Source organism: Neolamprologus brichardi, chromosome 14 (genome assembly GCF_056152115.1).
Source record: "Neolamprologus brichardi isolate AB-2024 chromosome 14, ASM5615211v1, whole genome shotgun sequence".
NCBI classification, from domain to species: domain Eukaryota; kingdom Metazoa; phylum Chordata; class Actinopteri; order Cichliformes; family Cichlidae; genus Neolamprologus; species Neolamprologus brichardi.
In genome coordinates this window covers 19,403,227-19,420,750 of record NC_142117.1, presented here as the reverse complement: position 1 = coordinate 19,420,750, position 17,524 = coordinate 19,403,227, and the positions used below count along the sequence as shown (strand labels likewise).

Sequence of the window (17,524 nt, the reverse complement as noted above, 5' to 3'; positions counted from 1 at the left end):
CCCAACACCACTGGCTGAAATGCAGCTTCAAACCATGACAGTTTTACCGATGGCTGTAGACACTCTGGACTACTGATTCTCACTACTGATTTGGCACATCTCAGCTTTTTCTCCCTTCCTTAACAATGTTTGTTGACAGCCACCCTTTCTACTGAGGCACTTCTTTTGAGGCTTTAGTGAACAGTAGAGAATAGACCAATTGAAGTGTCAGATGCATCTCTCAGGTCCTGTGTTTGGATTTTTTCACATTTCTTTAAGAAATAACTTTCAGATACTGTTCATCTGCTATAGGCAGTTTTTAGGCCGGCCACTTTTTCTTTTGTCCTCCACTTGTCCAGTTTCCTCAAACTGTTTCAATGCGCACTGCACACCATGCTGAGATATGCCAAGTTTTCATCTAATAGATCTCTGGAAATCACTTGTTAGAGCAAAAATGCGTGTCTGTGTTATCATTGGCATTTTTAATAAATTCAACACAAGAAACTGGAACAAATGATGTTTTGTGACATACTACTAGTAACAAATTGCTTAAAAAATGTAAAAAAAAAAAAAAAATTTTCATCCCTTGAGTTAGGTGCTGTTTTATGCTTGAATGTTTCATGAAAATGGTCAAGTAAAAGTAATGGACTGAAAATTAGTGAAAAAGCAGCCAGAGAAACTTAAAAAAAAGACCTTCAGACATCCTGGAGAACTATTGCTCGAGACCACTTTAAAAATTCCAAGAAATTCTGGCTCGTTGGAAGCAAAATATAAGGAAACATATGATGTTTCGAGACTTTTACTTTATGTGTTGTATCTGTGAGCATGTTAGCCCATGTATGTACAACAGAGTAGCTAGGCTGTAAGTGAATTACAGACTGGGATTTTTGTGTGTGTATTTTCATACAGATCATAATTAAAGCAGTATCACAACTGAAACAGCTCAGCAAGATAATATTGTGTCTAATAAAGACTGGGCTTAACCACCTTTTGTATTCAATCATCTTAGCAGTTTAAAATAAAAGACCAAAGACAAAAGAATGTCTTTTTTGATATTCCATCAGCTGAAAATGATAATTTCCTGCCCACCGATGATTTGGTTTAAGTTGACATTAGCATGGCTCACTTTTCTTCACATAAGCCCCTTTCAAATCGTAAATCCGCACAATGCTGAGACTTTCTTTGAAGACTCAAAACTGTGAAATCAACACTTTTTCGTGTGTGATATTTCCCTACCAGCTATTTCACTGACAGTGAATGGGAGTCTGACTTTGTGGACTCATGAAAGGAACACATTTTCCCAAAACGGAACTTAAATTCAAAGCTCCCCAATTTATATTATAAAACCCGTCCAAAAAAAGAAAAAAAATCCCTCCGGATATTATCCAAGGGAGGCTCTTAAGTCAGTACTTGGTCTAGTAAAGCAAAATATTGCAACAGCATTAAAATCTCGAGTCTTTAATGTTGGCTTTGTGTTTCCACTTTCACACCACTTACCTCATTCATTTCCTTTCTTTCATCTTTCTGTATTTACCTGTATGCAGTGCAGCAGATCTGTATGGTAGTAGCGATCGTGGTGAGCATTGGCAGCAGCTAGCGTTAGCAAGTAGTCATTCCTGGCCTGTGTCGCCTTTGAGTTACAGTCACTTCTTTTTGCTTTCAACTTCAAAAAACAGACAGAAAAAATGTGTATAGTGTTGCTACTTGTTTTTAAATAATTGTTCAAAGTAATACAGCTGAAAGCCCTGCCTAAACAAGCCGCTGTTATGTTTCAGGTTCTTACCTTTACACTTGCTTTCTGTAAACTAATTCTTGACTGAAAAAGACCCAGTTTAGACCTGAAAAAGACAAAAAACAAAACAATAATAAGTATCTAATTTTTTTTTTTTAAACACTGTACACTTTTGTGTATTCACATTTCTAAATTTAACATGTCAAGTAAAAGATGACAGAAGGGAAGATCCAAGGATTTCTACCACATCTCCATCCTCTGATTCGGACCAGACTTTATAGACGAACCCTGGCCTGAGCAGAGCGAGACTTGACAGTGATGAATGTGAGCCTGATCCAGACACTCATTTGTATCAATGACAGAGAAAGCCTGTCTCCTCCCGGCATGTGTATCTGTGCGCATGAGCACAAAAACATTAAAAAAAGCATGCTTATTTCGATTAAATCTAACACTCGCCGATGCAAATGCTTCAGTGTGTAATTTTCTCTGCCAGTTCCCCACGCGCGAGAGTACCTGTAAAATGCTTCTACTTAAGTCCTACTTTACACCCCGAGTGCTGTTAAAAATAACATTCACACCAATTTCTTCCTGTGCGTTCCTTGTGCCTCGCCATTTTTATCCTCTCAAACACACACGCATGTGCATACTCTCCAATAATGGCACACAGGCGATACAGTTATTTCCGTCGCTGCTACTTTCTACTGAGCGATAGAGAACAGAAAAGAGTAGATTGGCCAATCGATGTGAGCACAAACCAGGGGTTGAGAATTCAATGAAGTGAAAATGTCACCATAGCTACTGCTACCAAGGGATGGGAGGAAAACAACACTCATCAGCTCCAGATCAAACTCTGGAACTAATTGTAAGACTGCAAAGCTTCAAGATTTGAATTCTTAGAGCAGAAAAAGGTCAGGTGGCTGTTCAATCAGAAAGCCTCTTAAGCTTGGAAGGTAATAAAAAAGTAAAGGACAGACACCAGGGTCACAGAAAAAAAAGTGCTTTCAATCAACATCAACAGTACTCTCTATATATCTGCTGGAGCTATGCTTCAAATTAATTAATAATATCAAATTAACATCATTTAGATGTGGTTAGCTGATTCATCAAAACTAAAGTCAGTCAGTCAATGTTTCCACACTATTCTTTACTGTTCCTCTCTTGTTGTTTTCATGTCTTTTCATCTGTATTTTTTCTCCTTCTTTCAAACACCTGCATATGTTTATGACTGATTGCTTCTTTCATCCTCGATGACAATGTTGTTCCCTTTCTTTATCTCTCTCCAAACAGAAACACACACATTCTCCTTATGAGGTTAACCAGCTTCACTCTCTTGATTGCATTCTCCCTCACCATGGAGACCATCTGTTTAGTCACACCATTTTTATATATTTACCAAGAAGTGTGGTAAATTAAAGAAAAATCCAACATAAAGTTTCTAAGTAAGACAAGTGTAGGGAGACAGGATTTACCACCAGTAGACTTCGGGTGTGACTTGATATTTAGGAGGACTCTTCTCTCATTTTGGTGTTGTGATACACGGTTGTGTAAAGCGCTCTCTTAAGCTTTATTCACACAGGCCTAAACATCATTCAGTGACCCACAGGCAGTAAATAGGTGAAATGGGTCTCAAAGAGGTGCTACACCGAAAACCTTGCAATGTCTTTCGTTGCTATCAGTTTGCTGCAGTCACCTGTAGGTTGCACAGAAATGAACCAAAGCTAAAAAGTGTGGCGCAATCTATGCTATATTGCTAAAAGTATTCCCTCACTCACCCAAATCAATGAATTCAGGTGTTCCAGTTACTTCCATGGCCACAGGTGTATAATATCAAGCCTCTAGGCATGCAGACTGCGTCTACTAATATTTGTGAACGAATGAGTCGCTCTCAGGAGCTCAGTGAATTCCAGAGTGGTACCGTGATAGGACACAACCTGTGCAGTAAGCCTAGCACTGAAATTTCCTCACTACTACATATTCCACAGTAAACTGTTAGTGGTATTATAACAAAGTGGAAGCGACTGGAAATGACAGCAACTGAGCCATGAAGCGATGAACCCTTCCTGTTCCAACATGACTGCGCACCAGTGCACAAAGCAAGGTCCATAAAGACATGGATGAGTGAGTTTGGTGTGGAAGAACTTGAATGGCCTGCACAGAGTCCTCATCTCAACCCGCCAGAACAACTTTAGGATGAATTATGAGTGGAGACTGCGGGCCGGCCCGTCTCATCCAACATCAGTTTCTGACCTCATAAATGTGCTTCTGGAAGATTGGTAAAAGGTTCCCATAAACACACTCTTAAACCTTGTGGAAAGCCTTCCCAGGAGAACTGAAGCTGTTATAGATGCAAATGGTGGGCTGACATCATATTAAACCCTATGCGTTAAGAATGTGATGTCACTCAAGTTCATATGCATATGAAGGCAGAGGAGTGAATACTTTTTGCAATATAGTGTATGAATGTTTTCTTTGTATAATTGTCTTTACCTTACAATATAAAGCACCTTGAGGCAACTGTTGCTGTGATTTGGTGCTAGATAAATACAATTGAATTGAACTGAATGGTAACCATCAAAGTAATAGTTGGTTGAAATCTGTTGGTCACATCAATAAGATGAATTGACAAATCAGTGTCTTCAATACAAACAAAACACAACCCTCAAGCAATCAAAGCAATCACAAAGAGGTTTTTGGTGCAGCATCCTCTTTGCAACCGATTTCATCTAAATCTGGTAACTGCACCGCTCAAAATCAAAGACAATAAAAAATTAGAACACCTTTGTATTGATTTGCAAGTGGACCCAACTCGTGCCATGCAAATATGTGCCCTCCACAGCATAACAGTGACACCAGATCCCCTCACTAAAACTGACTTGGCAACTACCTGAAAAGCCCTACACACACACACGTGCACAGTGTTGCGGCAGACTTACTTTGCCTCGATGTCGGCCTTCTCTCGTATAGCGTGGGCAACCTGCTCGCAGTCGTAGTATTTTTTCTTAGCTTTGGCCAACTCCTTCACTGACTCCTGCAGCTCTGCTTGAATGCCGCTCAGCTGATCTATTGTCTGTGAAAAGGGAAAAAGACAACAGGCATATGTTTGAAGAACAAGCAGAACAACATGAAGTTAACTCTGAGCAAGCACATTGGAAAGATGCAGCAGCAACAGAGAACAAATACTGCTTCAGGAAAAAAAATGACCAACTCACCTTTTTAAGCTGCTGCTCCTTGTACAGTCTAACAGTCTTAGCGGGCTCTGATACTTGACTCTTGTAATTGTCGCATACATTGAGCCTGGACTGGCTCACCTGGACTGTACCTTCTAAATAGGACCTCCACACTGCATACACATTCCTAGTAGGAGAGAAAAAGTACTGAGTTCTGCAGCTGGATTATTTAATTAATCCAATATGCATTTGCTTGGATATTGGACACGTTTTTTAAAATGTGGGTTTTAAAAAAACTGTGTGAGCAGGAAACCACAAGGGGAGAAAATTTGTGTCGTGATGCATTATTTCTGTTTGTCACACTAACTTAGATCCAACTTCAAGTCTTCTATTTCAGTGCCTCTGTTACAGTAAATAATGACTCATAACTGTGCTGTAGACCATGACAATTTTTTTCTAGAATATTGAACGACTCCAGCACAGTATAATTTCAGCCTTCATGTGAACACTGCAACTGAAATAAATTTGTAGATGATGCAAGAAGACAAAGTAGCTTCCAGCTCCTAATTTTATGTAATATGTGCATTTTTCTGTGTCATATGCACACACACAAACCTACCTATAGTCTGTTCTCTGGTCATCAGGGTTGATTCCAGGCCAGTCTCTCTTTAGGTACTGACTTGCTAACTTCTGCAGAGCCTGAAAGCACAAGAGCACAAAAATGAGAAGCTGGAAACAATTAAGGACCATCTAGCTCCTATTGTCTGATTAATGAATCCCTGCCAAATCCCTGGAGAAGATGCTTTTGATGCTATAGGAAACATGCAGACTGTTAGAATAAAATGAATTACAATCGGAGCAAATTTGTGAACTGCACTGAGTCAGCTCACTTGCACCCAGTCATTCAGATGAGAGAAACAGTGTCTAATGTTTGGAATTCATAGCGAAAATACATTCAAATCTGCAACTTGACAGAAAATGCATTCACTGTTATCATTATGCAAGAAAAAGGAACGTATGGTGAAGATGGGCGGTTGGATTTTTATTTCTGTACAGTGGATGTTTTACAGTTTATTTTGGGTATCAGTGCACAAAACAATAGACCGGCTTTGTGTCAGTAAATCCGAGTCAGTTCCCGAGAAACCTGAGGGCTACAAGAAAGGGTAACCTACATCTTCCAGACTGGGTCACTGTGTCAGTAACAGTGACTCACAAACGCTCTGTCCTCGTGTCCCTGTGTTTACGTTCGTAGGGATGGGTAGCCTTAATAAAAGAATCCCTACTAAAATCCAGTCAAGACAGTTTGAGTTTCAAGGTAAATACTCCAATCCTCAAAGCCACCTTCTTCCCTTTATCTTTTTTATCAAGCTTCCAGATCTGCATGTAAATCTGATATCATTCCTCTTTACAAATCTCCTCCTTGTTATCCTAAATCACCAACACTTCCCTCTCTCTCCATGCTTCACCCTTTATCACTTACATTATGATTCTCAAAAGGCCTATTTATAAATCTAACTATTGCCCCCAACCCCCCCCCACCCCCCCCACCCACAATCCCCTTACAACCAATTGCATTTACACATATACACATCCCTTCTGTGCTCTTTTTTTCTAATACCATGCTATTGAGCTCTCTTTTACTTTTGTCTCTCCCATTATAACATACTCAACAGAATTACCTTGTATCTCTCTTTCTCATCTTGCTTTTTTTTCACCTTTCACAGATGGTGACTGAGGCCATCAAAGAACAGTTCTTTCTCTAGTTCCCTGGACCAGATATTTGTTTCCCTCCAGCTGACACACAAGCTTGTGTCCTGGGGGAGACTGTGGCCTAGTGACCCCTGGCATCCACTGTCTAAAAACCTCATAAAGAAAGGGAGAATAACTCTTTCATGAAGACAAAAGAAAAAAACAGCATTATCTCCTAAATGTCTCAACTGGAGTGAACTAAGCATGTTTTGTAGTATTTTACATGACGTGCAGTGAGTAGATTAATAAAGAGAGTCCAGGTTTAGTTTTATTATCTATTTGTGCCTTTATTTTGCACAAATAAAGGAAGGATAAAGAAACAGCAAAAACAAAATAAACAAATGGGCAAGATTACTGGCATCAGCAACCTCGTGTCATGAACATAAAGATCAAGAAGAGTCATCCTCGCTCTCTTTTCTCACTCTTACCAACAGGCTGCAGTGGATCTGGATGGCACTTTTACTTTGAAGCCAACATTCTCCATTTCTGGTTTATGTTGTACTTTTCACAGTTTCACTGTGGCAAGTAGTTTGCAAGTATTTGCAGATAAGTCAACACCTTCATGCAAACTATGGGCAACCTTGGGAATCTGCTAACTACTAATTTCAATTAGGTTTTTGGATCAGCACCATATACCCTTTAGCAACAGATTTCACACTAGTGACGGCAACCTCCAGAAACCACTCCCCAACTGGTTACCAGGAAGTCACTTACCAGTCTCTAGGCCTTTGTGGTTAAGGCTTTAGCAATTGATTTCACACCGACAATTAGCAGAACCCTTCACAGCTGGTCAGGTAATATTCATTTTCACATAGCAACCGGTGGTCACCGACTGCTGCCTGAGGCCTCAAAGAAATCCCTCTGAACGCTAAACTGCTCAAACAGTCTGATTAGACACTCATCTGCAGAACTTTCCAATACCAACAAACTAACATTCACGCCCACTTCACATGAGGATTATCCATCTGTCCAGCGCAGTGAAGACAGGCTGCGTTTGAACCTCTCTTCCTTTTTCATTCTTGTTACAACTCCACATCTCTTGTTACAGTATCACGTCTCTCTGCTACTGCAGCTAGCTCTTAATCCACTCCACACTGAGGCCACCCATATGGAAAAGTAACAGAGAGAAACATTGTACTACCAGATGGGATTCTAAATATTTTTTTTAATTGTTTGTATTTCTTTTCCATATGTGCATTCATAACAACTTTAAGAGCTCCTGATTTCTGACTTGATCTGTGGTCTGTTCCTAGTGAAGAAATTCTTTGCACTGCACTGTAACAGCTAGGACAGGGGTCGGCAACCTGCGGCTCTGGAGCCGCATGCGGCTCTTTTGTCCTTATACTGCGGCTCCGCGTGGTTTGGGAAAATAAATTATTAGTATTTAGCTGAAGTGTATTTTATTTGTGTTTAGTTCTTTTTTTTAACTTGTAGTTCTAAATTGGAAGATTATTGTGATTTTGAAATATAAAAATAAAATTATATTCTATTATTTTTTCATCGCTCAAAATAAGCGTCACACTCGCGGAAGCCGGTATACCCGCCGAAACGCCGTGCATTTATCGAGACTTTCGACCCCAGGTAGGCCAGTTATGGATCTTCGGATCCACATTATGTCAGCAGCTCCACCATGAACTATGTTAAAACAAACGCCTCACAGATGACAGCTTACAGTCCTGCGTAAAGATGAAAGCCCCGATTTGCAGATGCTGTGCGCAGAGGTTCGTGACCATAAGTCTTATTGTAAACATATCACGGCAGACCCGACGATGTTTGCATGAACACGCTTTTCAGCATCTCTTTATTGACCACTTTTCACACACGGTTGCTGTACGCATACAGCCGGCTGTAGCTTTTCAGCTCACAGCCCGACAACACAACAGCAGAGAGAGCACAGACTTTAAGGTGGCGAGGCGTGATTGCAGGTGCCGCTCAGGTGCGTCCGCGTCCCCTACAGCGGCGCTGCAGACCACACCCCGCCACACACATTAACCAGGTAAAATACATATTTAGGCAGAATTTTGCAAATATCTATTTTTCCCTTTTTTAGCAGCATAGTGCTTTTTTCCAATTACTTTTTAAAAGTCAGGTCAAGGCTCCAAAAGCCCAAAGGAGATATAAGGGTGGCGGCTCACAACAATTTTTGTTTGCTGGATCATTTTAGTTCAGCTGGGTGTCTTTCCTTTTGTTATATTTCTTTAAGAGTTCAAAATGTGTTAATTACATAAATAAAATGTAATTTTCTCTGTAGCACTTCATGGATTTCATAAGCAACACAGCTTAGTTGCTCTGTGGATTCTTTTAAAAAGCAGTTAAAAGCTTTTATGTTAAAACAAGCCTTTTGTTGATCTACGTATTTTATATTCTTTACATTATTTACATTTGATCTTTTACATTGTGTATAATGTCTATTGATTGTATTGTTTATTTTAATAGTTGTGTACAGCGCTTTGTGACTGCCTGTCTGTGAAAAGCGCTTAATAAATAAGCTTTACTTACTTACTTTAGTTGTTCACACAAAGCATAAAGGTAAAAAAACAATATATGCAGTGTTATCTTCATTTTAGATTTCAAAAAGTATTTGCGGCTCCCAGTGTTTTCTTTTGCGTGGAAACCGGGTCCAAGTGGCTCTTTGGGTGTTAAAGGTTGCAGACCCCTGAGCTAGGAGATAGAGGATGTTATGCCATAGAACCCTCAATAAAGCTATTAAACTACATTTTGACCTCCAGCTGTCTTCAGAATGAAGACAACCCATCACTTAGGTAAGAACAGGACATTCTTACATTCAATATGAACCTGTGGGCAAATTCACACTTAAACAAATCTGAACTTACCATTTATTTAAAGGTGAGAGTGCCTTTGAAAGCAAGCCAAAACATAAAGTTGCAGGAGTAGCCATTTCACTATTAGACATTGACCACCTGCACGTCCTTGCTCCAAACCTTTTTTTATGCCAGCACACAACTTGGAGCCTCTTAGATCGGCCTACAGAGCTGTTATCAGAGTAAGAGCAATGACTGAATGGTGAGAAGGACACTGACTGACTGATATGTGAAAGCTTACCTAAGGTGCTCTTGGCCTATTAGGAGGATGCTCTTCAGTTACTCCTGGCTCATCTTTTTATTCCAACTGCTCTTGCTACAGCCTCTTTTTCCCCCCTTCCTCTCTATTTTCATGCAGTATGCTTTGTTCCTTTCCAATTTTTCTCTTTCTCTCTCTCTCACTCTCTCCAGCTTCCTTCTATTCATTTTCTACAGGACATCTCATCCCTCCATCCTCCTTTCTCTGCTGTCATCACCTGACAACCACCTGAACAGCATGTTGCCATAGCAACTCCTCTGCCCTCCCTGTGTGGTCTTGGTGAGGTAGAAATGCACCTTTTAGTAGTGTGTCTTTATGTGTGTGTATGTCACACACACACACACACACAGACCCACATATATCCTGTTTTTGTGATCAGAGTGGCAAAACAGGGTACCCAGACTGGAGGATATCCTGTGTGTGTGTGTGTGTGTGTGTGTGTGTGTGTGTGTGTGTGTGTGTGTGTGTGTGTGTTAGAGAGAGAGTAACAAATCGTTGACAAACAAAGGAAAATTGAAGGAAGAAGGAGAAAGGCTAAATTCTGCGTATTTTAGGCATATGAGCTAGTAGGCTTCGCTAAACATCCAGTAATTACACTTGTTATTATAAACATGTGAGTTTGCACACCACTTTTAAAGTCATTACCCTATGTAGGGCATGTGAAAAGGTGAAGAACTCACCCATCTGGACATTAAACTGTATTTAACCAGCCAGCTCGTGTGATGTTCAGGTGCAGCAATTTGTGCCAGTGTGAGAAAAGAGCAAATAACAGCCACAGTTAGCGAGAGGTCGCCCTGCGATATGTATCCTGAAAGCTCTACTCATCCAGCACCTAAATCAAACACAGCTCTTTCAGTACCCAGAATGCAGCTGACGCATCACCTGCCGTGGGCTACACAGAACTACCACACAGGCTGTATTGTTAGGGTCAGATTATTTGCAACTGTTTGAAATTTTGACAGTCCCTGTGTTACTTTGACAAGAAGTAAGACAATACACCAATAGCCTTGCAGGACTGATCAATTATTTTTGATAAGTGTGTTTTGAGAACATTCCTGTTTTTAGAGCTGCTGACTAGTGCTGTGCTATATTTATTTACTTAGTATCGATCTGATACCAAGTAAATAATGTACCAGTATTGATGAGTTTAAACTCTGCATGAGTTTGTAAATCACAGCTTAAAACATGAGGCTTTGAATGCAAACACATAAGAATTAGCATATTTCAATATGTTTGGGCTAGTAATCATTTTATTAAACAATGCACACCCTGCTACATCTCTCTCTCATCTCTAGAGAAAAATGATATCATGGTGATAACTGGTCTTTTTTTCTTCCTCAATCCCATTATCTTTATCACTCAATAGCTCTTGTGGTGAATGACTGATTGTTAAAGTTTTATTTGGCAGAGTGTCTGGAAATCAGATGAATATGAGCTCTGAGTCAGAGTAAAATGAGGATGTTAAAATGATTCCATATGCTGCAAAAACAAGCATCAAAAACTAGCTTTTTATAATGTTGGTCTAATAATAATGCTAGCAGGTAGCATGCACCCCTTACTCTGACATATTTAGCTGACTCATAATAGCGTGAATCCCCCACGAACCACCGCACTCTCCCTCCCAACAATGTCCAGAGTGGCTGTGTGAAAGAGGTACTGATTACAGGACAAAGTGTGATGACACAACCGTTACTCACTGGTAGGAATGATGGCTGTACTTTATCTGAAATATTCACGGTCGCACCCAAAATTTGTCCAGAGGGCTTTAAACTCTCAGAAATAACTCATGATTACACTTGAGCGACTGCGGAAAGAGGAAGTGATGTCACCCAGTAAGAGCAGATGTTAAAGTTATAATCTATAAGTGACTGCCAGTTTCTATGCTTCACTCATCCCTTCACAATTTCTTTGTTTAGTTTATTACTCGTCTGTCGATGCAGTCCTGCTAAACACAATCACCTTGATACTTCTGCCCGGTGTTTACTCCCTCTGTTCCACTCACTTGTTTTCTCCTGTCTGCGTCTCTCTCACGTTTGCCCATTCTCTAGCTGCCTTCTCTCCCTCTGTCTCTATCTGATTTCTGCCTGTCTTTGCATCTCTGCCTTTTCAGCCCGCCCTCACTTTCTTAACTACTTCCAAGAACAATATACTTGATTTCCTCTCTCGTCTCATCCAGTCTTCACTCATCTGCCCCCGAAGCTCTCTGTTTCTTGTTTATGTGTGTGCAGGGTTAGCTACAGTAAAGTAAGGGAACAGTGAGTGGAGGCTAAATTGAATAGAAGCACCATACAGGACAGTGTAAGAATGTGAGAGAACAGGGAGATAAAAGAGAAGCTGTCACTTTCTTTATAGCAGTCTCTCCTTTTTCCTTAGACTTCTATTAACCTTGAAATCAATGCAAATGAAATAGTATAACAATATCTAATATCAGACACATTAGAGATAAATGCATGATTAACAAGACAGCTACAGTATAATGGATGTGTGCATGAGATCCTGTTACATACAGTTTGAAGACAGTGTGAGAGCACTATATAGAGGTGAAACAGTGAAGAAGGAAAAAGAAAAAAGGTGGAAAATAAAATGCAAAAGCACTAGTTTCAGTTTATTTATAATATTCAGATCTGATGTTTACACTGAATCAGGTTTCTTCCTGTTAAAAGGGAGTTTTTCTTTCCCACTGTCGCCAAAGTGCTTGCTCATAGGGGGTCATCTAATTATTAGGGTTTTCTCTGTATTATTGTAGGGTTTTTATCTTACAATATAAAGTGCCTTGAGGCGACTGTTGTTGTGATTTGACGCTGTATAAATAAAACTGAATTGAACCTAAGAACTCATGTATGCTTTTTAATTTTTATTTATTTTTTATTTTATTTTATTTTGTCAGAGAACACAACATAAATCAATAATAACCAATAACATTAATGCTGAATTAGCACAAGTAACAGTAAAGCACAGCAGATACAGAGCAGCACAGAAGGCATGCCTTTTTGGGCAGTACAGTGAAGTATGACCCCAGCCTAAAACTATTCCAGTAATGCTGATCGTGGGAGGGAGAATAAGGGACAAACAGCTAACCCTTACATGCTAACCCGCACACTCAGAAAACATGGAGCTTTTGATGGACAGCTGGTAATTGTGGCTGACTCCTGCGCAGAGGGCGGGTGGATGTCTGGTTTGACACATTGAAAGGACAAAGGTTAAACAACAGCATTTTCACTTTCCTTCTCGCTCTGTTGTCCTCCTACATCTCCCAGCTCTCAACTTTTTTCTTTAGCTGTTCTGTTAAGGGGTCATGTCCGTTATTCCTCTGCCTCACTGAAGGCTGATTGGCTTTATTTTCCTGACTCACCACCAGGGGTCAGCTACCTGAGTGTCTGGCAGAGAGACAGACGAGAGCCAAACCTTACGTGCTAGTAAAATCCTATTGTGAGAGGAAAAAAGGGGGTGGGTGTGTGGGGTGGGGGGTGGGGGGTGTCCTGTTTGCTTATTTGATCTTGAAACAAAATCTATTTGCCATTCATCATACATTTATATAAAAAAAAGGAAAAGAAAAAAGAAACACTACACTCTGACATTCCTCCACAAACACACACCTACAATTAGGAGGGAATCTATTGTCCTACTAAGTCAGGGGGCTGTTGCTAGGCAACCTCTATTTCTAAGGTGAAAAAGACAGCGCTGAGGGAGAATAGTGAGAGACAGGGAAAGCTAGATAGAGGGAGGGATGTAATGAGCGTCTGAAAGTAGGGGGAGGAGGGGTTGACCACAGGAAACGCTCATTTAATCATTCAAACCGCATGCAAATAAAGACACTCATCCTCTAACACACACAAACAAGCACTTTCCTCTTTTCCTTCTCTCTCCTGCCATCCTCAATCCATGTATATGCAAGGCGAGGATACTGGTGCTGCAAAACAAGGGTTGGTTGTATGGACAGCTGCGAGGAGGCGTATCTGTATGTTAATATGTGCTTAAGAGCAAGCCGGGTTATGTACTAGAATGGTTTTTAATAAGCTCCGGGAGGATTTTTTTTTTTTTTAGCTGAGAATATTTCTCAGTGACTGTATGGATGTGTGTGTAAATGTCATGGGAGCTTATGCAGAGCAACATCAAATACAATGGAAATCAGACAGTCTCACAGTCTTGGCTGGAAGCGCTGCTTGGCTTCTTCTTAGAGACAACTTAACTAACGCTCAGTATCACAAGTATGCTGACTCAGCCTTCTACTGGGGTTTTTCATGTGTCCCAACAAATCAGCAGTACATGACAAAGTGGCTGTCTCGTGGATGAAAATAATTTCATGGTATGTAAGCAGCTCAGCCATGTTTAAAATAACCATGGTGTGAAAAAAGCAGCTCTGGAGTGTTTCAGTATTACTACTACTGTCAGAAGTTGAGGTAATGCACCTATCAGCTGTTTGTAGGCCACAATTAAGGTACAAAAATAGAAGAAGAAAGCCTCACTGACTACCAGATGTTGGTAAAATATGTTGTGACGTGAACAGGAGAAAAATGCTGAGCCAAAAACTACTACAGTTGTACAAAAGTCCTGTGTGGAACACGAGAAATGAAAATGAGGACCAATGCAAACTCTCCTGCACCTAACCACTGTTATGTGAGAGTGGTTGCGGGAGGGTGGGATCATCAAAGAATGATTCCCAGAGAATCTGAATGGTGCTTTTGCTTAAAATGTCTATTCCTTCACAATGAGAATCAGTCTCAATGCCGCACCTAATAGTACCTTTAAATAGCACTTCAAAATGTGCCAGGTTTCTTATAAAATTGTCTGTTATAATCAAATTATTCATCAAGTGTTACTGAATGAGTACTTTAGTCAAACTGGCTTCAGTAAGAAAAAGAGCTTTAAAAAGACATTTGTGTATAATCTAAAAGACCGCGCATGTCTCAGTTTGGATAAAGGAGTTCTCATATTGAAAGCCAACCTATTAAAGAAGGCAATTGAAGCCATTTTCATGAACAGAGGTGCAAGTGAGACAGCAAATCACCATCAGATTGGACTTCAGGGGGTCTTTAAACTGCCAGTTTTATAGTACAAAGCACTCTGTGACGGGTGACTGCACCCATGTGAGAATCATGCAAACAACTGCTTTCGGTGAATTCACTGCAAGCTGCAAGTGGAGATCACGTATGTTACTGAGTGGATGCCATGCTTAATTACGTGTAGCAACCTTTTTCCGTCTTATAAGAACTGCAGCTTTTTATCAAACAGGAAACAGAAGAGAAAGAATATACAAAAGAAACAGGGGAAATAAACAGCGACACACTTGCCAATAACTACACAGGAACAAGGGAAGTGAAACCAAATGTGGCCTGCAGCATATGTGTGAGTTTTTAATCATCTGAAGAATGAATCAAAAAGAAATCTGAAAGGCTCACTTTGGAAAGCTCTTAAGTTAAGCAGGCTGCCAATGCAGTATGTATGTCCTTTCACTTCTTTTTATATTTTTGGGGGGTTTTTTTTACTGGGAAATCTAATAAGTATAAATCTATAGTTTTCACTAGCACAGACCCTCTGCAAACAGTGGCATAGATGACTGTCATTTACTTAAGGTTAGTCAATCTTTATTAGAGTATTAATTAAATTACAATATATAATATATTAAATTACATTTTATTATCTCAATTTATTAGAGATAAAGCCCTGGACAAAAATTAAGTTACACAGGCAAGGCCTCAACACAGACAGCACAGTACTTCTACTACCAAAGAGATGAAAATTAGAAAATCAAGGTGCAACTGAAGTGAGAGCAAGATAAAAGATTGAAGTAACAATAATTCTTGACAGAGCTGTCACTCATCCACTCCGTCAGCTGGTTGAGGTGCAATATTTGACTCACAGCCCTGGAACTGCGTTATTATTACTAATGAAGTTCTTATGTGCTCAGATAAATGGGACTATTTTAGTTCTGCTCAACTGATCTGCAGCCTTTAACGCCACACATCGTGCCTTTCTAGGTGACATATTATTGAAAAGGATTTCGTCACGCTTATCTGAGAGACACTTCAGAATCCATAACAATAAGTAAAAGTCTTCATCAGCTCCTCTGTTCTGCGGGATCCCTCAAAGCTCAATCCTTGGACCAATTATGTTTTCATTGCATACTATATCAATCCTGAATCATCTTGAGAGCATTGCTTACCTGTATTTTTCTGTTAATCCAACAAAAGGCTCTGCTACCTCAGTCAATGTTTCACTGCTATTAGTGATTGGATGTCTTCAAAATTCCTCTGTCCTAGTAAAACTGAGGCTCTTGTGTTCCAGTTCTGCTTCTCTATGGAGACTGTTCTTTACTTTAGCCCTCTCATTAGCAACATCACATCATATGATCAGAGACTTGGTGTTATTTTTCTCCATCTTTGGGCTTACAGTCTTGTTTCTTTTATCTAACAAACATCTTGCCCTTATTTCCATCCAGTGAAACTTGGAATTCATTTTTAAATTATTAGTTACATATAAAGCCCTACATTGCAAGTCTCCTGCATATACAGCAACAATGCTGACACCTTATTCCACCAGTCAGCCTGGCATGTCTCTAGAGACTGCTCCCTGCTCCTATTTTAAATCTAGAGGCTTCTGTAGCACCTACACTTTGGAACAGCCTTTCCCAGCCCATCAGTTTTGGCTGAATCAGTGGTTTGCTTTAAACTTAGAATGATAGAATGATTTGGGGTTTCTGTACAAACCAAAGTTTTGTATGGAAATATGTAAATAACAAACTACTGTAAGACCGTAAACTTGTATGTACCTTATTCTGGGATACATACACTTATATGTTTTAAAGTGGTGCAATTAAAACCTCCCTGCTTTTACTCTGGTTGCTACCAAACTGCACCAGTTGTGAGCTGTAGCAGGGAAACGCTCTGGGATTCTGCTTTGTCGGACTTCTTTCAAGTTTCAAGTGGACACTTTCTATTTTCTAAAGGTGATTTTGAGAATCTGCTAGCAATCAAAGCAATCACAAGCTGTTTTTTGGTGTAGCCCCTTTGTGATCAAGTTTACCCAACGACAGCTAGCAAACCTCCAAAAACCAATCAACAATTGGTCGAGTAATACACATTTTTCCAGAGTAACTGGAGTTTGGGAGGGGGTTGCCAACCAGTCTCTAACCCTCTGTGACTGAGAAGTAAGGACATCCTCTTTGAATATCATAGCATTTTATATTAATTATTGTGTAAAGGATGACGAAAAGCACTGTGAACAATGAATTTGGTCCAGAGGTGATTGAGAAGATGGAGAAACTGAAGATATTTAAACAGTATATAGTTCTTGTTTTAATGTATGGGTTCCTATATTTAGCGAATGTCCAGCCAGACCTACCTGTGCATAGTCCCGCTCCAGTTGTCCTTTCTTCAGACTATAGCTCCTGCAAAAAAAAAAAAAAAAACTTACTGAAATGTACAGAGGATAAATGAAACAACAGATAGATTCATAATGTATATATCACAACAGATAACATGTAGGAATACAGATAATAAATCATCATCAAAAGCACCAAGGCCTATTGCTTTGTTACACAGGAGGCAGAAAAAACAGACCTGATGTTTATTTTCAGTGACAGTTTGTGTACTGTGTGTTCATTATGATGAGAAAGCACAAATGCTGCAATCCCACCGAGTATGCCAGGGGAGAGCTTGGTGACCACAACATTATGCAAGGATGGAATTACCACTTTCTCTTTATTTCTCAACAACTCTTTCTAAAAATACCTTCTGAATTTATGACCCACACAAAGGAAAAACTCGTATGACCTTTCCCCTCGCCCTGTTGATACGAGTCAACAACATCCTGGAAG

At 39.9% G+C, this 17,524-nt stretch overlaps 1 protein-coding gene across 2 annotated transcripts in view; it reads right to left on the bottom strand.

Annotated features, from left to right (window-relative positions):
• fchsd2 (FCH and double SH3 domains 2) overlaps positions 1-17,524 on the bottom strand; it is a 67,768-nt gene that overhangs the window by 32,967 nt on the left and 17,277 nt on the right. For both annotated transcript variants that reach the window (XM_087850947.1, XM_087850948.1), the window contains exons 3-8: positions 17,050-17,095; positions 5,498-5,577; positions 4,921-5,065; positions 4,645-4,778; positions 1,763-1,817; positions 1,514-1,642 (exon numbers count right to left, since the gene is read on the bottom strand). In XM_087850947.1, the coding sequence (XP_087707073.1) occupies positions 1,514-1,642; positions 1,763-1,817; positions 4,645-4,778; positions 4,921-5,065; positions 5,498-5,577; positions 17,050-17,095 (589 nt within the window). The remainder of the gene's footprint in view (positions 1-1,513; positions 1,643-1,762; positions 1,818-4,644; positions 4,779-4,920; positions 5,066-5,497; positions 5,578-17,049; positions 17,096-17,524) is intronic.